Genomic DNA, 24,242 nt, shown 5'->3' on the forward strand with positions numbered 1-24,242 from the left:
AAGAGGTGAAGCAGTGCTGCAGGTGTCTCTCTCCCTCTCTATATCCCCCTTCCTCTCAATTTCTGGCTATATCTATCAAATAAATAAAGATAATAAAATAAATAAATAAAGAGATAAACAGAGGCTCCGGGAGATGGCACAACAGTCCAGGCAATAGACTTTCAGACCTGATGCTATGGAGGTCTCATGTTCAGTCCCCAGCACCACCATAAACCATATCTGAACCGTATTCTGGGTTAAAAGAAAAAAAAAGAATAATAGAGGCCAAAAGTACAAAATAGGTGTTATTTTATTGAAAAACTGTATAAAAATGAGCATGAACATGAAGAGCCCCGCAGGCGCAAGTGGTAGGTGGGGAACAGAGGGAGCGATGAGCCCTTCTCCCAGTCCCCTGGACTCGGGGTGGCCTCGTGTGCGCATGCGCACAGGCGGGCACAGGATGCCGGGGGGTGAGTGGCAGGGGCCCGTGTGTGCAGGGAGGCTCAGGCCCGGGGCCGGGCAGGCGTGCAGTGGTGCGGCTGGTGCGAGGGCGCGAACCCAGGGCGGCAGACGCAACGGAAGGAGCCATCAGTGTTGACACAGCGTGCGTTGACACAGAGGGGCACGTCCACTGCGGCCTCATCACACTCGTTGATGTCTACGGAGGAGGGAAGATAAACAAGGGTGCTTAGGACGGAGGTCCTGGTGGCCCACCTATGATACTCAGAGCAGAGGAGCAAGAACGCTGAGCTCCTGGCTGTTTGAGTCTGAACAAGTGGCATAACCTCTCTGGGCAAGCGTTTTCTGGAAAGTGGATGTGGTCATCCATTACTCACTAGGGTGTGTGTGGGGGGAGGATGTTAGGAAAATAATGCTGGGGCCAGGGAAACAGCATAATGATTATGTAAAGGGGCTGAGTGTAATGACCCAAGCAATACCATGTGTGAGGACGCTGGTTCAAGCCCCCAATTCCCACCTGTAGGCGGAAGCTTCATGATAGTGAATTGGTATTGCAGGTCTCTCTCTGGGATGCACTGGATCGACCTTCCCGTGGTGCATCCCGTGAGAACCCATTCATTGGGGAAACTGACGATCCTTCCTAGCCGACTGAATCCACATGGATCCCAGTCGATTTCAAAGCCATTAACTGGCTACAGAAGAAGGGCAAACGCTAGAAGAAGAAGGTCTCTCTCTCTCCCTCCCCTCCCTCTCCCCCTCTCCCTTCCCCTCTCCTTCTCCCTCTCCCTCTCTCTCTCATTCCTTTCTCTCTCTGTTTCTGTTAAAAATAAATAAAAATAAAAGGCTAGCCGAAGCAGTGAATTAATTGCACAGTCAATGAGCCACAGTGGCAATCCTGCTTTGCAAGCACCACTTCAGTACTTACAAACTTTCCTTCTGCAGGTGGAGACAGGGGCTTGAACCCAGATCCTTGCACATTATAATATGTGCGCTCAACCAGGTGCACCACCACCTGGCCCCTGTATCTGCTATTTTTTGCCAGACAAAAATAAATAAATAAATATGATGTCCAAAAAGATATTCCTGCAGGATAGTAGTTTTGTTTTTTTTTTTTAACCAGAGCACTGTTCAGTTTTGGCTTGTGATGGTGCAGGGGCTTGAACGCGGGACTTTAGAGACTCAGGCATGAGAGTCTGTTTGCATAACCATTATGCTATTTACCCTCCACCCACGATAATGTTTTTGCATAAACATTATGCTGTCTCCCCAGCCCACCATCCATTGTCTTCACCACTGACTTGTATTAACTTTATCCTTCTGTTTGGCTTTCACTGAGTATGAGCTGCAGCTGCAGCATAGCATGGAGGAAGCCTCTTGTCCAATGCTGCATTCCCAGTAGGATCTCAGGTTAGTTCTCTCATTCTTCCTCTTTTTTTTTTTCCCTTCACTGTTATTGCTGGGTCTTGGTGCTGGCACTATGAACTCACTACTCCTAGTGGCCATTTTTTCCATTTTATTGGATAGGGCAGAGAGGAATTGAATGAGGAGAAGGAAATAGAGAGGGAGAGAGACAGCTGAAGACTTGTTTCACTTCTCGTGAGGTGTTCTTCCTACAGGTGGGGAACCGGGGGCTCAAAATCTGGTCCTTGTGCTTTGTACTATGTGTGCTTAACTAGGTATGCCACTGCCCAGCCTGCCTTAGATTTGTCCTCAATGTCTGTGAGCACCCATCCTCCTGGTAATGTATTGTATTGTATTGTATTGTATTGCATTGCATTGCATTGCATTGCATTGCATTGCATTGCATTGCATTCATTTATTACCAGAGTACTGCTCAGTGCTGGATTATGGAGGTGCTGGGGATTGAACCCAGGACCTCAGAGCCTCAGGCATGAAAGTCATTTGCAGGGGGCCGGGCAACAGCACAGCAGGTTAAGCTCACATGGAGCAAAGCACAAGGACCGGCTGTAAGGAACCTGGTTCGAGGCCCTGGACAGTGATAACAAGGACAACAAAAGGGAAAAAATGGCCTCCAGGAGCAGTGGATTTGTAGTGCAGGCACCGAGCCCCGTAATAACCCTGGAGGCAAAAATAAACAAATAAATAAAAATTTAGAAAAAGAAACTCATTTACAGAACCACTAGTCTATCTGCTATTTTTTTATTTTAATTTTTTTAATTTTCTTTCTTTCTTTATTGGATACAGACAGCCAGAAATTGAGAGGGAAGGGGCTGACAGAGAGGAAGAAAAACAGACATCTGAAGCACCGCTTCAGCACTCTCAAACTTTCCCTCTGCAGGTGGGGACCAGGGGCTTGAACCCAGATCCTTGCACATTATAACATGTGCGTTCAACCAGGTGCACCACCACCTGGCCCCTCCCTGTGTGTGCTAGTTTTTGCCAGAGACCTTAGGAAACTCAATATGCTTTTCCGTGCCTCATCACTGCTGCAAATCAGCACTGACACTGTTGTTGTTTTTTTAATTTCTTTTAATATTTATTTACTTATTCCCTTTTGTTGCCCTGTTGTATTATTGTTGTTGTTATTGATGTCGTTGTTGTTGGATAGGACAGAGAGAAACAGAGAGAGGAGGGGAAGACAGAGATGGGGAGAGAAAGATAGACAACTGCAGACCTGCTTCACCGCCTGTGAAGCGACTCCCCTGCAGGTGGGGAGCCGGGGGCTTGAACCGGGATCCTTATGCCGGTCCTTGCGCTTTGCACCACCTGCACTTAACTTGCTGCGCTATCACCTGACTCCCAGCAATGACACTGTTCACTGCAAATCAGTGAAGGGGCTTCGACAACTGTACTTAGCAAGGGACAAGGATATGTCCTGGATCATATAGCACGTTGGTGCTGGACTGAGCCTGGGGTCTATTCGACTCCCCCCTGGTGTTGGTTGTAGCTACCCTGCTTTACTAAGTTGGAAGCCAGGCAGCTGTGGTTAATATCCCATTTTTACAGACAGGAAGACAGAAGCTCTCCACTGAGACTGAGCAGTGTAAGGCTGCACTGGACGTGCTTCTAACCATATCTACGAGACCTCGTCTTTGTTTCTAGAGCATTGCTCAGCTCTGGTTTATGATGATGCTGGGGATTGAACCTGGGACCTCTAAACCTCTGGTATGAAAGTCTTTTTTGCATAACCATATGCTGTCTCCCCTGGCCAATCCCACCATTTGGTCCTGCTTCAGTCCTGCCCTACCTCTGTACCAACACCCCAACAAACCCTCCTTCAGATGGGCCCCAACCCTGCACGGTAATGGTCCTCCCACCCAGTTTAGGGAGATCCTGTCCCCTCTACAGGGTCTCCTGACGCCAATAGCCCACCTCTAGTCCAGGCTGCCACTCTCTCTGCCTATGCCCAGTGGCCCCTCCCTGCCCCTCACCGACACAGGTCATGCGGGTTGTGTCCAGGCGGTAGCCGTCAAAGCAGTCACATGTGAAGCCTTCTGGGACACGCACGCAGCGCCCATGGGCACAGCCATCCAGGATCCCACACTCCTCGGCCTCCAGCCCCTCGTAGGGCCCTGTCAGGGCACCTGAGGAAGAAGTAGGGGTTCGGAGGAAAGACATGATGTGTCTAGGTCTCTGAGTTCCATCTTCTTTGTCCCCACAACCTAATTATGTGACACCCTTTTAATATGTACATCCCAGGGGCCAGGCAGTGGTACATTATGAGCAAGGACCAGGGTTCAAGGGAAAAGCTTTCAAAGTGGTGAACCAATGTTGCAGGCATCTCTTTTTCTCTATCTCCCCTTTTATATCAATTTCTCTGTATATAAAATAAATAAGTTGGGAGTCTGGTGGTAGCACAGCGGGTTAAGCGCAGATGGCACAAAGCATAAGGACCGGCATAAGGATCCTGGCTCGAGCCCCTGGCTCCCTACCTGCAGGGGAGTCACTTCACAAGTGGTGGAGCAGGTCTGCAGGTGTCTATCTTTCTCTCCCCTCCTCTCTCCATTTCTCTCTGTCTGATCCAATAACAACGACATCAGTAACAACAACAATAATAACTACAACAATAAAACAACAGGGCAACACAAGGGAATAAATAATAACTACAACAATAAAACAATAGGGCAACACAAGGGAATAAATAAATTTAAAAATAATAAGAAATAAATAAGTAAATAAATGAACTGCCCATGTTACCATGCCTAAGGGCCTGGATTCAAGCCTTAGGTCCCCACCTGCAGGGGGAAGCTTCACAAGCAGAGAAGCAGGCCTTTTACTTTCCCTTTCTGTCTCACTCTCCCCTCTTCAAGTTGTCTCTATCCTATTGAATAAAGTTGTTTTTTAATTTTTTTTTTTTTTTTTTATCAGACCACTGTTCAGTTCTGACTTATGATGGTGCAAAAGATTGAACCTGGGACTTTGGAGCCTCAGGCATGACAGTCTGTTTGCATAACCATTATGCTATCTACCCTCTGCCCTTTTTAAAAATTTTGTAAAGCAATATTAAGTCACTAATAAAATTTTTTTAAAAAAAGTAAACTGTATATCCCACTCCTGGGCAGTGGGGGGAGCTGCAGAAACAGGAGGGTGACCTCCCTGTGCACCTCTTTCTATTTTTATTATTTATTTATTTATTTATTTTATTTACCAGCAGGGTTATTGCTGGGACTTGGTGCCTGTACTATGAATTCATCGCTCCCAGGAGCCACTATTCCTTTATTTTATTTTATTTTACTTTATTTTATTTTTTGATAGAACAGACAGAAACTGAGAGAGGAAGGAAACATAGACACAGAGAGACGTCTGCAGCCCTGCTTCACCACTTGTGAAACTTCCCCCCGCAGGAGGGAGCAGATGCTTGAACCGGCTCCTCACACATGGTAATGTCTGCACTCAACTGTGTGGGCCACCGCCCCGCCCCCGCTCTGCACCTCTCTCTAGGTGAGTCCACAGGTCTGTCTCCAGAGGTCTCCCTCTCTCCTCCCTGCACACCTGGTTCCCAGCCCGTCTCCACCAGCAGCTCCAGTGCTCACCTGTATAGCCTCCACCCTCCTGTGCCTCCTCAGGCTCTGGGAAGGAGCCTCGGGTGTCTCGGGGCCGGTAGCGCCATCGGGGGCGCGGACCTGGCAGAGGGGGAGCCTCGGGTTCATCATAGGGGTCACCGTCGTCCTCGAAGTCAGGCATGTCAAAGGGGGGCGCCCCATAGGGTGCCTCGCGGCGGGCGAAGGGCCCAGGGGGCGGTGGGTAGGGATCGTAGGGGAGCACGGGCGGTGGGTACACCTCGGGTCCATAGGGAAGGCCCTGGTAGGGTGGCCCAAGGTCCGGGCCATACTCGTAGGGGAGTCCAAAGCCACCTGGCCGCGGGGGGCCATATGCAGGGGGGCGCAGCACATTGCACAGGGCTTCGAAGTCATCTGTGAAGGAAGGAGAGAAGAAAATCAGCCACTCCTGACCCACCCCTCAGGAGATTCCCCCTGTAGAGAGAGAAGTCCTGAGGAGGGGTGTGGAGAACTTGGGCTAAGGCAGGGGAGGGGCTTCAGAGGATGGATCTGGGATCAGAAGGTGGGATTCAGGGTCTCCAGGAGGGCAAAGGCTGAGGGTTGGAGAGTTAACACTGAGATCTCAAGGTGCTGAGAGTAGGAGTACTAAGGAGAGTTAGGAGTCAGGGCTTAGGTGTTGGGGTCTGGAGGACTGTGGGGTGCTCTAGCAGGGTCTCCAAGAAATGAGATTTAAAAAAAAAAAAAAGAAATGGGATGGAGGGCTGGGAGACAGCATCATGTTTATACAACAAGCTTTTCATGCCTGAGGCAGCAAAGGTCTCAGGCTCAAGCCCTAGCACCACCATAAGCCAGAGCTGATCAGTGCTCTGATTTCTTCTTCTAGCGTTTGCCCTTCTTCCGTAGCCAGTCAACAGCGTCAGGTTGAGCCTGATGTAAAGTTTCGAGACCTCCTTTGAATCTGGAGAGGTGGCAGTCGTTGACTATGTGGGTCATAGTCTGTCTGGAGCCGCAGGGGCAGTTCGGGTCATCTCTGGCCCCCCAGCGATATAAACATGGATAGCTTTTAGGAACCAGGACTGGGCCATCTCAGGAACTGAGTCTTTGATTAAGGATGGGAGTACTGGAACCAGGATCTTAGTTCCCCAAAACTGAGAGATGGAGAACTCAGGTTGTTTTCATTTTGTCTTGTTAACAGAATGCTGTGCTGAGCTTTGGTTTATGGTGGTGCCTGGAATCGAACCTGGAACCTTGGCACCTCAGGCAGGAAAGTTCAAAGAGTTTGGCAGTAGCACACCCATTTGAAGGCACATGTTGCCATGCACAAGGACCCAGCAGGTCTGCAGGTGTCTCTCTCCCTCTTTCTCTCCCCCTTCCCTCTCAATTCCTCTCTGTCATATCAAATAAAACAAACACTTAAAAAAAAAAAAAAGTCCATTGTGTAAACCATTGTGCTATTTCCCCTGCTCCAGGGTTCAGGGGTTTTAAGAGCCAAGATTTAGGGGTCTTGAATTCTGTGTTGGGGTCCTGGGTAGCTGAAGATGAGTGGGGTTAGCCAAGGCATTGGGGACTTAGAGATCGATAGGCTCTGATCACCAAGTCTGTGACCAGAGCAGTGAGGCCTGAGGATCTGGTGTTTGAGGTCTAAAAGCTCTATATTTGGAGAGGATTTCACTGGGGGTTTTGACAGCAGGAGTTGGACCCAAGAAACTAGACCTCAGGAACCTTATGGGACCTGCTGAGTCCTTGGGATCTCTGTGGATGTGACTTGTGGCCCCAAGGAGCAAGATTCAGAGCAAGATGGGGTAGACATGCAGTGTGATGGGGCTGATTGGAGAGATCTGGGAGGTCTACAACTGGGTGATCTGCAGCCGAGGGGCAAAATGTGGCCCAGGCTGGTGGCCATACCTGAGTCCTGGGCGGGACAGAGGGCACAGTCCATGCCCCAGGCCTCCCCGTAGAGGCAGCAGCACTCTGTGTAGGTGGCCTGGCGGTCCAGACGAGGGCGACTGCACACTAGGTCAGCCCCCACTTCCTGCCAGCACACTCCCAGATTGTCATCTGAGGACAGAGACAGCATTTCAAGGTGGGACTTTGGTAAGACAGAGAAATTGAGAGGGAAGAAGACAGAGAGGGAGAGAGAAACACACCTGAAGACCTGCTTCACCACTTGTGAAGCATCCCCCCTGCAGGTGGGAAGCCAGGGGCTCAAACCTGGATCTTTGTGCGGGTCTTTGCACTTAGTACTATGTGTGCTTAACTGGGTGTGCCACTGCCCCGGCCCCCAGAGCATTTATTATTTTAATGTATTGCCACCAAGGTTATCTTGGGGGCTTGGTACCTGTACAATGAAAGCACTACTCTGGCATATATATATATATATATGAAGGGAGAGAGAGGGAGAGGGAGAGGAAGAGAGACCTGTAGTACTGCTCCACTCTCATGAAGCTTTCCCCCTGCAGATGGGGACCAAGAGATTGCACCACTATCTGGCCCCTCTGAGCATAGTTTGAAGAAAAGCTGTGGAGTGTGGAGGGTGGGATGTTGAAGGGACAGGCAGTGGGAGGAGAAAAGAGTTGGGGTCAGTGGGAAATAGAAGAAAGGTTTCACAAAGAGAGGCAAACACATCCAAAGGATCAAGAAATTCAAAGAAATAAAAGAGATCACAGATGCACAGAGATGAAAAGAAGCAGACCTAGAACAAAGTCAAATTCTTATGTGGTGGGGCTGGGCAATGGTGCACCTGGTTGAGTGCACATGTCACAGTGCACAAGGACCTGGGTTCAAGTCCTCAGTCCCCACCTGTAGAGGGAAAGCTTTGCAAGTGGTGAAGCAGGGCTACAGGTGTCTCTCTCCCTCTCTATCTCTTCCTTCCCTCTCAATTTCCGGCTGTCTCTATCCAATAAATAAAGATAGTAATTTTTTTAAAAAACTTTTAAAAAATCTTGTGGGGGTGAAGCTTCAGAGAAGAGCCCTGGAGATGGTGCAGGGCTTTAAAGTGTTGGAATCTCGGGAGTCGGGCAGTAGTGCAGCGGGCTAAGTGCACATGGCACAAAGTGCAAGGACCTGCATAGAATCCTGGTTCCAGCCCCCGGCTCCCCACCTACAGAGAAGTCGCTTCACAGGCAGTGAAGCAGGTCTTCAGGTGTCTATCTTTCTGTCCCTATCTCTGTCTTCCCCATCTCTCTACATTTCTCTCTGTCCCATCCAACAACAATAGCATCAATAACAACAACAATAATAACTACAACCATGAAAAACAACAAGGGCAACAAGAGGGAAAATTAATAAATATAAAAAAATTTTAATTAATAAAAAAAATAAAATAAAGTGTTGGAATCTCAAACATGAATCCCTGAGTTTGACCCCTTGCAGTGAAAGTGCCAGAGTGATGCTGACTCCCCCTATCTCATTAATAAATATATAAACCCTTAAAAATATTTTATTTATTTACAAAAATGAGAGAGAGGGAGAACACACCTGATTATCATTCTGGCTCATATGATACTGGGGAATGGACTTGAGCCTTCTTGCTATTAAATGCAAAACTCTAACTACTGTGCCACCTCTCAGGCTACTGGAGAACAACAACAACAACAAAATGGCCCCACCTGAATGGAGGTCACTTCACAAGCGGTGAAGCAGGTCTGTAGGTGTCTATCTTTCTCCATCTCTGTTTCCCCTCCCCTCTCCATTTCTTTATATTTACTTATTTATTTATTTTCCCTTTTGTTGCCCTTGTTGTCTTTTTTATTGTTGTTGTAGTTATTATTGTTGTTGTTGTTGTTGATGATGTCATTGTTGTTAGATAGGTCAGCGAGAAAGGGAGAGAGAAGGGGAAGACAGAGAGGGTGAAAGACAGACAGACACCTGCAGACCTGCTTTACCGCCTGTGAAGCGACTCCCCTGCAGGTGGGGAGCCGGGGGCTCAAACCGGGATCCTTACGTCGGTCCTTGAGCTTTGCGCCACATGCGCTTAACCCGCTGCGCTACCGCCGGATTCCCCTCTCTCCATTTCTGTCCCATCTAACAACTATGACATAAATAACAATAATAACTACAACAATGAAAAACAAGGGCAACAAAAGGAAAAATAAATTAATTAATATTTTTTAAAAAAGGAACTCAGAGAAAATGTTAAGACAGAAACTCAGAGATGAAAAGATATAAACACACAGGGAAATAACTGAAAGCACTCATTTAGTATTTAGTATGACTAGAGCCCATTCTCCCCTTAAAAATGCAGTCCTCACAACCACCTAATAAGTCATCCAATAATTCAAGAGGTCATGAGCAAGGTGTAAGTCTACCCTCGGCCAGTAAGTGGCCAGTTTGTGGCAGGATTCTCTAAAGCCTCTTTCCATTGCTTTTAACAGCCAGGCCAGCTGTTTTCTCAAAGACCGCCAGACCAGACCAGACCAACTGGGGCCTCAGGGGGTGTGGCCTGACCACGAGTAGGAGGCGCGCTCTTCGCGAAGGCGTGGCCTGGGCGCAGATGTTAGGCCAATAGGAGGCATCCCTGGGCAGGGGTGGGGCCTGTGGGGCGGGGCTAGAAGGTGGGGGTGGAGTTACCAAGGCTCTGGCTCTCATTAGAGACGCAGCGGCGCCGCGAGCCATCCAGCACCAGCGGAGGCTCACAGGAGCAGTGGTAGGAGCCCACGGTGTTGATGCAGCGGCCGCCCTCGCAAGCCGGCTCCTCGTCGGCGCACTCATCATTATCTGGGGAGGGAGACCGGGAGAGAGGGAAGGAGTGCCATTTCCCCAGCGCACTGTGATGGATGGCGTCTAGACTCCAGGAAGGACTTTCCCCTGGCGACTGGCCACCGTCCAGAGAGGAGCTGGCGTGGCAGGGCTTGGGGAGGGGTGAGGAGGTCAGGCTTGGGGTGGGGGTTGGGGGTTGGGGGTTGTGGAACGGGAGCTCGTACCGATGCACTCCATCCGCTGGGTATGGTAGTAGTAGCCATTGCTACAGTAACACGAGTAGCCCGGGGCTGTGTTCACGCACACACCGCTCTTGCACACCCGATCTCGGAAGAGCTCACACTCATCCACGTCTGCGGAAAAGAAGGGTCAGAGACCAGCCACCCAAAGAGATAGGAAAGGGGAGGGAAGCAGGAGTCGCAGGGAAGTGAGGCTGCCCAGGGGAGGCCAAGAGAGAGCACTAGAGACCCCCAAGTGGAGATGGGGTGAGAGACCCAAAGGTTACCATGCACGGGATGGGCTGGGGGGAACATACAGAAGAAAACGGGCTGGGGAGATAGCATAATAGTTATGCAAGAAGACAGAAGCTCTGAAATCCCAGGTTCAAGTCCCAGCACCACCATGAGCCAGAGCTGAGCAATGCTTTGGTTACAAAACAAATGAGAAAGAAAGAGGAAGGAAGGAAAGATGGGCCAAGAGACAGAAGACAGATGGGCCCACAAGGCAGCATGAGTGAGTCTTAAAGTCTGGGCTCACCTCTCCGGAGGCTTGGGTCACCACTGGGCGCCAGGAAGCCCCGTCCATGGGGGCACAGTGACTGGTACTCGGCTGGACACAGAGACCAGTTAGCCCGTCTCAGTGCTTACTCCTGCTCCCACGCCTGTCCTCCCCTGCCCCAGGCTGCATGCAGTTCCTGTGCCAGCTGCTGTACCCACTTCTGTGCCTCATACCCATCAAGTCCCAGGACTGGGCCAAATGCTTCCCAGGCCCCAGTCCTGTGCCCCCACCTCATACCCACCGGTCTCAGTGCCTGGGCACTGCTGGATGCGGCAGCCACTACCCCAGCCCTCGCCCATGGTGCAGCAGCACTCCTGCCATGTCACATTCCGTGCCAGGATGTTGTCACATGCATCTGGGGCTGCTGTGTCAAAGTAGCACTCCCGGCGCCCACTGCTTACAGGGCCCTGCCGAGGAGGGCCGGGCCGGCGAGGAAGGGCTGGAGGGGGCAGCCTGGCGGATAGACTTGGGCTGGCAGGGCCCTGGGACTGCAAAGGGCTGGAGAATGTGTCTAGGGAGGAAAGAAAAAAAAAATAAGAGAGACTTTCGTCCACTATGGGCTGAGCTTTTTTAGCTCCCAGGAGGAAACAGAGGCTCACAGGGCCCTTGGATATCAGAGACCATACTTGTGACCCCGCTGTCATCTCTCTCCCACTCACTTCCTGTCAGTTCTGCATCTCAACCCTTCTCACCTTACACTTTTCTAAGGAAACACAGCTGCACTTCAGGTAGGAGAGGGTTTCTCTGCCTACTTGATGCCTCCCTAGGCCCTCGTATCCAGGACGCCCCAAACAGACCTCAGTGTTCACCTTAAAATTTAGTTTTGGACACACCTCCCCACCCAAATAGTCCTATGGCTGTGTATTCTCTCTCTCTCTCTTCTCTCTCTCTCCTCTTCTCTTCTCTCTCTCTCTCTCTCTTCTGCTCTCTCTTTCTCTCTTATTGCCATCGGTGTTATTGCTGGGGCTTGGAGCTGGCACTACAAATCCACAGCTCCCAGCGGTTACTCTCCCCACCCACTTTTTTCCCCTCTTGCTATTATACTTGATAGGACAGAGAGAAATTGAGGGGGGATAGAGAGGGAGAGAAAAATAAAGACACTTGCAGGCCTACTTCACTGCTCTTGAAACACCTTCCTACAGGTGGAGAGTGGGAGCTTGAACCCAGGCCTTTGCGCATGGTGGTTTCTCTCATTAAGATTTATTAAGGTAAAAGGGGGGGGGGGAAGAAAAGGAAGGTGATGCACCTGGTTGAGCGCACACATTAACATGCACAGGGATCTGGGTTCAAGTCTCCAGTTCCCACCTGCAAGGGGGAAATTTCAGTAAAGCAGGCAGGTCTGCAGGTGTCTCTTTCTCCCTCACTACCTCCCTCCCCCTCTCAATTCATCTGTGTGCTATCAAGTAAAAAGAAAAATACCTTTAGTAATCTCTTATTAATCACAAACAAAGATGGGGAGATAAAAATTATAAAAAAGAAAAAGAATTTTTAGAAAAGGGAAAAATGACCACTGGAAGTGGTGGATTTGCAGTGCAAGCTTCAAGTCACACTGATAACCCTGTTGGCAACAAAACAAAACAAACTATCAGTGGCAAGAGTCCCATGAGGGATAAAGACTGATTTGCAGGGGGCTAAATCAGTCAGACAAGTCAGAAACTTCTAGTGGGAGCATGGATTCTAATAGGCCCTGGGATTTCACTGTAGAATTCTGTTGAAGGAAATGGGATGGCACAAGGCAGTGAAGTCCAGGGACAGGGCACATACTTATGTATTGCCCATTTATTAGACTTGGGTTTCTTCCCTTTTTTCTTTTTTCTTTTTTTTTTTTTTTCCTCCTCCAGGGTTATTGCTGGGCTCGGTGCCTGCACCATGAATCCACCGCTCCTGGAGGCCATTTTTTTTCCCCCTTTTGTTGCCCTTGTTGTAGCTTCGTTGTGGTTATTATTATTGCCCTTGTTGACGCAATTCGTTATTGGATAGGACAGAGAGAAATGGAGAGAGGAGGGGGAAGACAGAGTGGGGGAGAGAAAGATAGACACCTGCAGACCTGCTTCACTGCCTGTGAAGCGACTCCCCTGCAGGTGGGGAGCCGGGGGCTCGAACCGGGATCCTTACGCCGGTTCCTACGTTTTGTGCCACATGCGCTTAACCCACTGCGCCACCGCCCGACCCCCCCCTTTTTTCTTTTTTAAGATATAGACAGAGGCAGAGAGAAAGAGTAAGTGAGCTATTTTATAGGCCCTGGTTTTTAATCCCTGGCATCCAAAATCAAAACAGCATTCAGTGATGGCAGCTGGCCAAATATTTCTGTGAGCCAGCCAGAGGCCAGCTGTGAATTAGGCACTGTCACCAATCTTACCAGCAGAAGTGTGGGGGGGCACGCAGCGTCCAGTCATGGGGTCAAACTCCTCAGGACTGCTGGGGCAGACACAGAGGAAGGAGCCTTCGACATTCTCGCACAGGGCAGCTCCACACACACCCTGCAGGGTTTCACACTCATTCACATCTGCGAGCAGGAGACGGCAGGGGAGAGGGAGTCAGCAGTTGTGAGCTTCTGTGATTCCAAAGATCTAAAAAGCTGAGCTTTCAAATATAAACGGGGTGTGTTTAATGGCCAGGCCCCAGCACCCACTGAATCTGGTGACAAACCCTGGTGACAACCCCTTGGGAGACCTTTATTCTGAGGAAGGACAGATCTGCTCCAGTGCATATGCACAAGTCACAAGCTTGGTCAATGAGATTCCTGCATGTCTGTGACTAAGCAGGGCTAACCAAAGCTAGTTCAATTGTTTGTTAGATGCAAGAACCTCCCCGCTGCAGCCCAGGAGGTGGCACAGTGAGTAAAGCATTGAACTTGAAGAACCTGTGAGGTCCCAAGTTCGATCCCTGACATTGCATGTGCCAGAATGATGCTCTGCTTCTCTTTCCTCCTCTCTCTCATAAATAAATTCAAAAGAGCCTCCCCTTTGATTGTTTTTGTTTTGTTTTGAGATAGAGATAAAGAGGTAGAGAGGCAGAGAGAGAGAGAGAGAGTGAAAGAGACCACAGCACCAAAGCTTCCTTCAGTGCAATAGGGGCTGGGATCAAACCTGGTTTGCACACATGGCAAAGCAGCGCACTATCTAAGTGAGCTATTTGGCCACCTCTCCCCCACTCCCTTTAAACTGAAAAGTTGCCAAAACTGAGGATATGAGCCCAGAGGTGCTAGGGTTACTTGGTTTGCTGTGAAAGGAATCTGCTTGAAAATAAATGTATCAGAGGAAAGCAAGGCTGAGAGAGGGAAACTGAGCTAACTAGGCTTGCTACCATTCCTGCACCTAGGAACAGCTGGATCTGCTTTGCTATGTGCTCGACCCAGGTTCGAGCCTGGCCTCCACCACATTGAAAGAAGCTTTAGTGCTGCGGTCTCTCTTTCTCTCTCCCTGTGTCTCTAAAATTAATAAATAAACTTTTAAAAATCGGGCTAGGGGAAAGGATGATGGTAATGCAAATAACTTTCATGCCTAATGTTCCAAAGTCCCAGGTTTAATTCTCAATCCCACCATAAGCCAGAGCTAAGCAGTGCTTAGATAAAAACTAAAATAATAGTAATGAACATAATAAAATAATGAAGCACTGACCTATGAGGTGGGTGACACAGTAGATAAAACATTGGACTTGGGAGCATGAGGTCCTGATTTCAGTCTCCAGCATAGCATGTACCAGAGTGATGCTCTGGTTCTCTCTCTCTCTCTCCCATTTAAAAATTAATAAATTTTTCTTTTTTGCTCCTGGAAGCTACTTTTTTCCCTTTTGTTGCCCTTGTTGTTTATTGTTGTTATTAGTATTGTTGTTATTGTTGTCATTGTTATTGGATAGGACAGAGAGATATCAAGAGAAGAGGGGAAAACAGAGAAAGGGAGAGAAAGATAGACACCTGTAGACCTGCTTCACCCCCTGTGAAGCAAGCCCCTGCAGGTGGGGAGCAAGGGGCTCGAACCGGGATCCTTACATCAGTCCTTGTGCTTTGCGCCATGTGTGCTTAACCCGGCCCCCAATTAATAAATATTTTTTAAATACTGGGGGGAAACAAAAGGGAAAGTAAATAAAGTAAATAAAATTTTTTTTTAATTTTTAAAAAGTACTAGGGGGAATGTTTTTGTCAGCCTATACCACACACTTTCTGTGTATATTATTTATTGTCATCACAGGGGTTTTGCTGCTCTTGATCCCCCCCACCTTTTCTCAGATACAAAGAGATAAGGGAGGCTAGGCAGTGACATACCCAGTAGAGTGCACACACCTTATATACAAGGACCTGCAGAGAGGAAGCTTTGTGAGTGGTAAGCAGGGGGATGTAGGTGTCTCTCTTTTTCTGACTTTTTTAAAAAGAGAAAAAGTGAGAGGGGAGGGAGAGACACAGAAACATAGCCCAGCTTCATCACTTGTGAAGCTTTCCCCCTGCAGGTAGGGACCAAGGGCTTAAACCTGGATCCTTGTGCACTGTAATGTGTGTAATTAACCAGGTGCACCACTGCCTGCCCCCCCCACACTTTTTTTCTTACTTTTTTTTCCCCCCAGAGCGCTGCTCAGCTCTGGCTTATAATGGTGCTGGGGACTGAACCTAGGACTTAGGAGCTTCAGGCATGAGTCTTTTTGCATAACCATTATGCTATCTACCCCTGCCCTCTTTTTCTTAAAGATTTTTTTTCTTTTCTTTTCTTTTCCCTTTTGTTGCCCTTGTTATTTTTATTGTTGCTGTAGTCATTATTGTTGTCGTCATTGTTGGATAGGACAGAGAGAAATGGAGAGAGGAGGGGAAGACAGAGAAGGGGAGAGAAAGATAGACACCTGCAGACCTGCGTCACCGCCTGTGAAGCGACTCCCCTGCAGGTGGGGAGCCGGGGGCTCGAACCCAGATCCTTATGCGCTTCGAGCCACGTGAGCTTAACCCGTTATGCTACCGCCCGACTCCCCCTCTTTTTCTACCTTTCTACCTTCCCCTTCCCTCTTAAATTCTCTGTCAAAAAAGAAAGAAATGAAGGAAGGAAGGAAGGGAGAAAAAAAGGAAGGAAGGAAGGAAGGAAGGGAGAGGAAAGGCTGCTGGCAGTAGAGGATTTCTCATGCAAGTACTGAGTATCAGTGATAACCTTGGTGGCAATAAAAACAACAGTAGGGGGTCAGGCAGTAGCACAGTCAGTTAAGTGCACATGGCACAAAACTCGAGGACCAGTCTAAGGATCCCGGTTTGAGCCCCCGGCTCCCCACCTGCAGGGGAGTCGCTTCACAGGCCGTGAAGCAGGTCTGCAGGCGTCTATCTTTCTCACCCCATCTTTGTCTTCCTCTCCTCTCTCCATTTTTCTCTGTCCTATCCAGCAACAACAACATCAATAACAACAATAATAATAACCACAACAATGATAAAAACAACAAGGGCAACAAAAATAAATAATTTTTTTTTAAAGTAAATTTTAAATTAAACTTTCAAAAGGAGTGAAGTGAAGAGAAACCACAGCATTAAAGCTTCCCCCAGGGCCATGGGTGACAATAATTGAACCTGAGTCCTACATGGCAAAGCAGATGCCTTCCCCGGTGAATTATCTCCTCAGCCCAAATGTATTACCTAACCACCCCCATGATATATTACATGAAGGAATAAACTGACAGTTGCTTACCATCAGAACCACCCTGACTGCCATGGAAATGATATTTATAAGCCAAGATTTAAGCTCCGGAATTCTGACCTTCACATAGTTTATCCAGATCTCTCCAGTGGAGCAGGGCCTGACCAACCTCTTCCCCACCCTCATCTTCCCATCCCCAGAGCCCCGTACCCACGCAATGACGCCCGTCCCTCGCCCCCTCGTAACCCTGGTCACAGAGGCACTGGAAGGAGCCAGGCAGGTTTTGGCACACAGCATGGGCACCGCAGAAGGACCGGTTCCGGCATTCATCCAGATCTGCAACCATCAGACAGTCAAGCTACACTGGTGCACCATGAGACCTCCACATCTCCCTCAGTGCCCAATGGACAAATACCCTGGCATCCGCCTCCAGGTGTGGGCTGGTAGCCAGGGTCACAGGCCGGCACGCATCGGTAGGAGCCAGGGGTGTTCTCACAGCGCTGGGCTCCACAGATCACTGTTCCATATTCCTGGCACTCGTCCACATCTGCAGGAGTGAGAACAGGGGACAGGGAACTGGAGTCACAGGTTCCAGACAGTGCTTCCAGATCTTTATACATCAGGCATTCTAGGATTCTGAGCTTCTAAAGATCCATGAAAGTCCAACAACTGTATCTACTATAAATCATTAACCCCACCATCATAAAAAATGGAAAAAAGGGGGTCAGGCGGTAGCGCAGCAGGTTAAGTGCACATGGAGCAAAGCGCAAGGACTAGTATAAGGATCCTGGTTTGAGACCCTGGCTCCCCACCTGCAATGGGGTCTCTTCACAAATGGTGAGTCAGGTCTACAGTTCTCTATCTTTCTCTCCCCATCTTTGTCTTCCCCTCCTCTCTCCATTTCTCTCTGTCCTACCCAACAACGGCAGCCATAACAAATAATAATAACCACAACAATGATAAAAAGAAGAAAAAAAGGTCAACAAAAGGGAAAATAAATAGCCTCCAGGAGCAGTGGATTCATAGTGCAGGCACTGATAACCTGGAGGCCAAAAAAGAAAAAAAAAAGGAAAAGAAGAAGAAAGTTATTATTATTATTTTATTTCCCAGAGTGCTGCTCATCTCTGCCTTGTGGTGGTGCAGGTGACTGAACTTGGGACTTTAGAACCTCAGGAATGAGAGACTCTGTATAACCATTATGCTATTATCCTTGCCATCTACTAAGTTCTCCTTTCTTTTCTTTCTTTCTTTTGAATACTTTATTCATTTATATATGGGATAGACATAGAGAGGGAGAGATAAAAATAGATAGATGATAGAAAGATAGATATAGGGAATTGGGTGGCAGCACAGCTGGTTAAGCACACGTGGCACAAACTGCAAGGACTGGTGTAAGGATCCTGGTTCGAGCCCCCGGCTCCCCACCTGTAGGGGAGTCGCTTCACAAGTGGTGAAGCAGGTCTGCAGGTGGCTGTCTTTCCCTCCCTCTCTCTGTCTTCCCCTCCTCTCCATTGCACTCAATGATTCAGTCAAGCCCTCCTGGTCTCCCTCCCTCCATTACCTGGTCATCCTCTTATCCTGTTTCATTTTTTGCAGAAACTAGATATTATATTATATTCATCTGTCACCTCCCTAGAACACAGGGACTTCCTCACTGTCCCCAAAGTGGTGAAGAGTAGAGGCTCCAAACACAGAAGTGCTGAATGACTCTGGGATACATTTACAAACTCATTGTCTGTCATTAACTCCCCCACCCCATGTCAACTCCAGTAGGGCATGTTTGTGGGTTGTTTGTTTCTGATGAAGCCTGGTGATGATCGCTGGAGAGTGGAGTAGTGGGGAAGCCAGGAATATAGCAGAGATGGGGTGAGACTGAAGGCAGGGCATGGAGGGCAGGGAAGGGTGGGAAGAAGACACTCAAGAGCAGGGGACAGAAGAGGCAGAAACTGAGTTTCAAAGCACCTGCCAGTTGGAAGTGGGGAGAGGAGACTAGTGGTGTTACTGTTACGGAGAGTAACCTGGTCTGTGCACTGCCCTCCGGAAACCAGGCCTCTCACTCACTGGTCAGGTGCACTGGTCGAAGGTCCCTTCCCTCCCGCCCAAACTGGGAAGCAGGGTGCCCTCTGCAGTTCCAAGGGGGAGCTGCAAGGGGGGTGGCGGGCGCTGGCTCACCGTCACAGGTGCCCTCAGGGCCCGCGTGGTAACCGGGGTCACAGTCTCGGACACAGCGGTAGGAGCCGGGGGAGTTCTCACAACGCTGGGCTCCGCACAGGGCCGGGCCCCGCTCGCGGCACTCATCCACGTCTGAGGGGCGAGGTGGGGAGTCAGGGGCGGGGTGGCGGCAGGTTGGGGGGTGGCATGGAAGGGAGACCGGGCCAAGGACGCATAGCAGGACGGAAAGGGAGATTCTAAGGCCAAGCGGGGAATTGGAGGAGGAGGAAAGGCGACTGCGGAGGGGCGGAGGGGGTGATGAACGGTGGAGCCGGTGGGGCCTCTCACCCTGGCAGGAGGCGAGGTCTAGACCGACGCGGTGTCCGGGGGGACAGACGCACTCGAAGGAGCCATCAGTGTTGGTGCAGATGCCGCCCTGACACAGATCCTCCTCGCTGCACTCATCCACATCTGTGGGGTGGAGTGCGGAGAAAGCACTGCCCCTTCCGCCTCCGCTTAACATCCCAGGCCACGCCCCTAGACCTCTGGCTCCGCCTCCAAAAACTTTAAGCCCCGCCCCATCCACAATCAATGATGTCTGGGCCCCGCCCACTTTCCATACCAGCCACGCCCCTCTCTGACAGAAGGGGGAATCCACAAAACCCCCCCTCACAAAATTCAGACCCTCTCCCATTTCTCCCTCCTTTGTCATTTTAGGCCTGGCATAAGCTCTCTCTTTCCCAGGCCAGGCCTAGCTTTGGGGTCTACAGACCAAGACAAGAGGCTCCACGGGGTCCGGGCCGGTAGCCAGGGGCACAAGTGCAGGCATAGGAGCCGTCGGTGTTGAGGCACTCTCCGTGGGGGAAGCAAAAGTCGCCCTCCAGACACTCGTTCACGTCTAGTGTAGGAGGGAAATAGGGCTGTGGGGTCACCAAGGCCCTCAGGTCTAGGCCCTGCCCACACAGAACCTGGGCAACCCACCACCCAGGACAGGTTCCTAAGCTCCACCCACAGTCCCTCAATCCACCTGCTCCCCAACCCCCCAGAACTGGCCTGTGCAGGGCCCCCTTTCACCTGAGCAGGGCCCTGAGTGATCTGTCGGCGCTCGGTAGCCAGGTGCGCAGCTACAACGGTAGGAGCCCTCGGTGTTAGTGCACTGGCCATGGGGGCCGCAGGAGGCTTCCGAACTGCATTCGTCCACGTCTGTGGGAACCCGGATTTCAGAAAGGGTTCAGGGTTACACCTGACCATGCCCTTAGGACAGCGGGGTGGAAATGTCTGGGGTTGGAGTTATGATTAAGTCAAATGTCCCAGTTCAAAGGTCACAGGTCACATTCAGGAAGGTCACATCGACTGAAGGTCAAGGGATTTCGGCAGGGGTCATAGCTGGGTCCAATATCACAATCAAGGTGAGGGTTTCATAGGTCACAGAGTCAAAATATCATACCCAGGGTCAAGGGTCGTGACCTCCTTTAGAAATTGCAGCCTGAGTCAAGAGTCACAGTTGGTGCCTGAGGGATCATAGGTCTGGGGTGTGCTCTGGGTCAGGGGCCATGATGCAAATCCAAGGTCACAGGGCCCTGTCTCACCAGTACAGCGGCCGTGGTGCAGGTGGTAACCAGCAGGACAGGCCCTGCACTGGAAGGAGCCAGGGGAGTTCACACATTCCTGGCCAGGACAAGCCAGGTGGTTCTCACACTCATCCACATCTGGGAAGCAGGGAAGAAGACTGCCTTGAAGACTGCCCAAGACACTCCCCACCCCACCATAGTCCTCCCTCTGTCCCTCCCTCCCTCCCCTGCCTCACCCTCGCACTCAGTGCCAGAGGAGTTGGGTTGGAAGCCCGTGGGGCAGACACACTGGAAGCTGCCTTCCGTGTTCTCACACCGTCCGTAGGCACAGGGTGTGGGGCTCCGGGCACACTCATCCACATCTGGTTGGGGAAGCAGGGACCAGGGGATTGAGTGAGGGGCCCATCCCACTCCTCCACATTCCAATCTCCACCAGGCTGCTCCCTCTCTCCCTTCCTGTTTGCCTGGTTGGTGGTCTCTTTTCAGCTGCTGGGGGAGGCCAGCTTGCCACCTCCTTCCAAGCTGCCTTCCTTGTCTCAGTGGTATCCAGTCCTCAGAGCCCCTCGAGCACTTCACCCAGAGAGGGAAGAGGAGCATTGGACTCTCAGGCATATGATGTCCCAAGTTCAGTCCCCAGCATTGCATGTGCCAAAGTGGTACTTTGATTCTCTCTTGTTTCTCATTAATAAATACTTTTTTTTTTTTGCCTCCAGGGTTGGGGCCTGCACTACAAATCCATTGCTCCTGTTGGCCATTTTTCCCATTTTGCTGCCCTTGTTGTTATTGTTGTTAATGCTGTTGTTGTTGGATAGAGGGAAATTGAGAGAGGAGGGGAAGACAGAGAGGGGGAGAGAAAGATTGACACCTTCAGACCTGCTTCACCACTTGTGAAGTGACCCCCCCCCCCCCCCCCGCAGGTGGGGAGCTGGGGCCTCCGACTGGGATCCTTATGCTAGTCCTTGGGCTTCACGCCATGTGCTCTTAACCTGCTGCCTCCCCCCAATAAACACAATTTTTACTATTCTTTATTATTTTTTAACCAGAGCACTGCTTAGCTCTGGCATATGGTGATGCTGGGGACTGAACCTGGAGCTCTGAAGCCTCACGCATAAAAACTTTTCATAACAATTATGCTATCTTCCCCCCAATAAATCTTGATGTGTGTGTGAGTGTGTGTGTGTACTGTAATCTTACAATCTTGTAGCCTACTACTAATCACAATAAAAAATGAAAAGAACAAAAAGGGGAGAAAAGTGGAGAGCACCTGTATATTTTGAAAAAGGGAGAAGACACTTTTTTCTTGCTTTTTTAAACCAGAGCACTACCCAGTTCTGACTTACAGTGTTGAGGAAGATTGAACCAGGGACCCCAGAGTCACAGGCAGGAAGGTCTGTTTGCATAATGATCACGCTATCTCTCCAGCTCAGGAAGACTCTAGAGTCAGACTTCTTCCAATCCCCTCACTCTTCTCCCTCACTGAGCCCGCCACCTCTCTGCTCCCTATCAGATCTCTTTCCAGCCCCACAGAACACCGAGGTGGAGCATCCTCACCTTGACAGGGGGCCCCGGAGCCTCGGGAGCGGAAGCCAGCAGGACAAGCACAGTGGTAGGAACCAGCTGTGTTGTCGCAGCGGCCTGGCCCACAGGGCGGGGGGTCCTGGGCACACTCATCCACATCTTCCTCACATGCTGAGCCCCGGAAGCCAACCGGGCAAACACAGCGGAAAGAGCCAGGCAGGTTCTCACAGACCCCACGGCCACACAGGCCTGGGCTCTGAGCACACTCATCCACATCTGCAGGGGAACAAGGGGCAAGGGGTCATGATTCTTTATTTAAGTGAGAGACAGTGACTAGAGCACTACTCAGCTCTGGCTTATGGTGTTTCTGGAGACTCAACCTAAGACTTCAGAGCCTCAGGCATGAGTCTTTTGTAAAACCATTATGCTGTGTCCCCAAGCCTCTTCTTTTCTTTCCTTTCTTTACCACATCACTGCTCAGCTCTGGCTTATGGTGGTTCTGGAAACTGAACCTGGAACTTTGGGGCCTCAGGCATCAAAGTCTTTTTGCATAACCATTATGCTATCTCCCCAGTCCACAAAGAACTCTTTCATCCCCCCATGCTCCACTCTGCCTCTGTGACCTACCTCCAACACTGTGACCTTCCACCCTCCATCATCCTGTCCTCTGCCATCACTCATCCTCCCCTTCCCTCTGTCTTTTTTTTTTTTTTGCCTCCAGGGTTACTGTTGGGGCTCAGTGCCTGCACCATGAATCCACTGCTCCTGGAGGCTATTCCGCCCCCCCCCCTTTTGTTGCCCTTGTTGTTGTAGCCTTGTTGTGGTTATTATTGTTGTTGTTGATGTTGTTCATTGTTGGATAGGACAGAGAGAAATGGAGAGAGGAGGGGAAGACAGAGGAGGGAGAGTAAGACAGACACCTGGAGACCTGCTTCGCCACCTGTGAAGCGACTCCCCTGCAGGTGGGGAGCAGGAGGCTCGAACCGGGATCCTTGTGGTCCTTGCGCTTTGTGCCACATGAGCTTAACCCGCTGCACTACCGCCCGACTCCCATATTCCTCTTTATAAATCCCTCCCCACGCAGTTATGACTCTGTATGTGTGAGGTAACAGGGTGTTGATTAGATGCACATAGGCAGCAAAATTATTGCTCAGCTCTGACTTATGGTGGGATTAAACCTGGGACCTCAGAGTCTCAGGCATGAGTCTTTGCAAAACCACTTTGCTGTTTCCCCAGCTCTGCTGTGGTCTTTCTAGCCCCCCTTCAGCCATCACTGACAGCTCAGTCACAAGATACGGACTTTCTGCTTCCCAGCCTTTGGCTTCTCCCTCCCTGTCAACTCCCCAGAGTCTGGCCTCCTCCTCCCAGCAGCTCCCTCCCTCCTCCTGGGGCGCCGGCTCGCATGCTGCATGAATGCGGCTCTAGCCCCTCCCCCTCAACACACACACACACACACAGAGCTCTAGCCCCTCCCCCTCAACACACACACCTCTAGCCCCTCCCCTTCAACACACACACACACACAGCTCTAGCCCCTCCCCCTCAACACACACACACAGAGCTCTAGCCCCTCCCCCTCAACACACACACACACACAGCTCTAGCCCCTCCCCCTCAACACACACACACACACACACACAGAGCTCTAGCCCCTCCCCCTCAACACACACACACACACACCCTCTCACCCTGGCAGCTGGCTCCGTGGGGCGCAGCCTGGTACCCCGCCGGGCACACACACAGGAAGCTGCCTGGTGTGTTCTCGCAGCGCCCGCGGTCACACGGCGGAGGCACGCGGTGGCACTCGTTCACGTCTGCGGGCACCAAACACGCGGCTGACATCGGGACAGACACCGCCTCCCTCCGCCCGCCCAGACGTCTGGGAAGGTGGAGCCAGCCCAGTTCTTTCACCGCGAGGTTGAAAGCAAAGGCGGAGCTCCAGACGGGAGGGCTTGACCAGAGCTGGGGACCCGGCCAGGCAAGAAGTGGAAGGGTGGAGGGGAGTGAGTAAGCTGGACAAGGGCGGGCAGGGAAGCTGGGGGGGGGGGGTCAGGGGATCGAGTCAAGAGAAGGCTGGAGCGAGGGAGGGTTTGGGAGTGTGGCGAGTGTGTGGAAGGGTGGGAATCAGGGGTCTGGATAGGGATGGCTGTTAAAAAGACAGGGATAAGGCCAGGGCCAGGGAAGGCTGAATGGGTAAGGGTGGGGCCTGGAGGGGGGCAGTCTAAATATGGGAGGGGCGGGGAGGGGCTGGAGAGGTGGGGCAGAGAGCAGGCCCAGCCCAGACAGGGAGGCCAGGGTTGGCTGCTGTAGTGGTGTGAATCTCTCACCCAGGCACTCGGTCCCCCGACGGCCGGCCTGGAAGCCCGGGCCACACACGCATCGGTAGCTGCCTGGGGTGTTTTCGCATAGGCCGGGAGCACAGGGCGGTGGTACAAGGCGACATTCATCCACATCTAAGGGCAGGGAGGAGGCCTGGTCAGGAGATGATTCAGGGCTGAGACTAATGTCCCCTGCCCTGCCAGCAA

At 50.8% G+C, this 24,242-nt stretch overlaps 1 protein-coding gene across 4 annotated transcripts in view; it reads right to left on the reverse strand.

The window, feature by feature from the left end:
• Positions 1 to 271: 271 nt before the first annotated feature.
• LTBP4 (latent transforming growth factor beta binding protein 4) overlaps positions 272 to 24,242 on the reverse strand; it is a 32,590-nt gene continuing 8,619 nt past the window's right edge. The window contains exons 11-30 of one of the 4 annotated variants that reach the window (XM_060185937.1): positions 24,045 to 24,170; positions 23,406 to 23,531; positions 21,751 to 21,993; positions 20,436 to 20,561; positions 20,218 to 20,337; positions 19,703 to 19,831; positions 19,401 to 19,526; positions 18,977 to 19,099; positions 18,650 to 18,781; positions 16,893 to 17,024; positions 16,688 to 16,813; positions 13,234 to 13,380; positions 11,116 to 11,385; positions 10,854 to 10,925; positions 10,322 to 10,450; positions 9,969 to 10,115; positions 7,305 to 7,457; positions 5,433 to 5,813; positions 3,772 to 3,983; positions 272 to 637 (exon numbers count right to left, since the gene is read on the reverse strand). In XM_060185937.1, coding sequence (XP_060041920.1) covers positions 290 to 637; positions 3,772 to 3,983; positions 5,433 to 5,813; positions 7,305 to 7,457; positions 9,969 to 10,115; positions 10,322 to 10,450; positions 10,854 to 10,925; positions 11,116 to 11,385; positions 13,234 to 13,380; positions 16,688 to 16,813; positions 16,893 to 17,024; positions 18,650 to 18,781; positions 18,977 to 19,099; positions 19,401 to 19,526; positions 19,703 to 19,831; positions 20,218 to 20,337; positions 20,436 to 20,561; positions 21,751 to 21,993; positions 23,406 to 23,531; positions 24,045 to 24,170 — 3,368 coding nt within the window. In that variant the 3' untranslated portion in view covers positions 272 to 289. The remainder of the gene's footprint in view (positions 638 to 3,771; positions 3,984 to 5,432; positions 5,814 to 7,304; positions 7,458 to 9,968; positions 10,116 to 10,321; positions 10,451 to 10,853; positions 10,926 to 11,115; positions 11,386 to 13,233; positions 13,381 to 16,687; positions 16,814 to 16,892; positions 17,025 to 18,649; positions 18,782 to 18,976; positions 19,100 to 19,400; positions 19,527 to 19,702; positions 19,832 to 20,217; positions 20,338 to 20,435; positions 20,562 to 21,750; positions 21,994 to 23,405; positions 23,532 to 24,044; positions 24,171 to 24,242) is intronic. The other 3 variants (XM_060185939.1, XM_060185938.1, XM_060185940.1) reach the window with 3 other exon arrangements.

This window comes from Erinaceus europaeus, chromosome 2 (assembly GCF_950295315.1).
Source record: "Erinaceus europaeus chromosome 2, mEriEur2.1, whole genome shotgun sequence".
Taxonomy (NCBI): Eukaryota; Metazoa; Chordata; class Mammalia; order Eulipotyphla; family Erinaceidae; genus Erinaceus; species Erinaceus europaeus.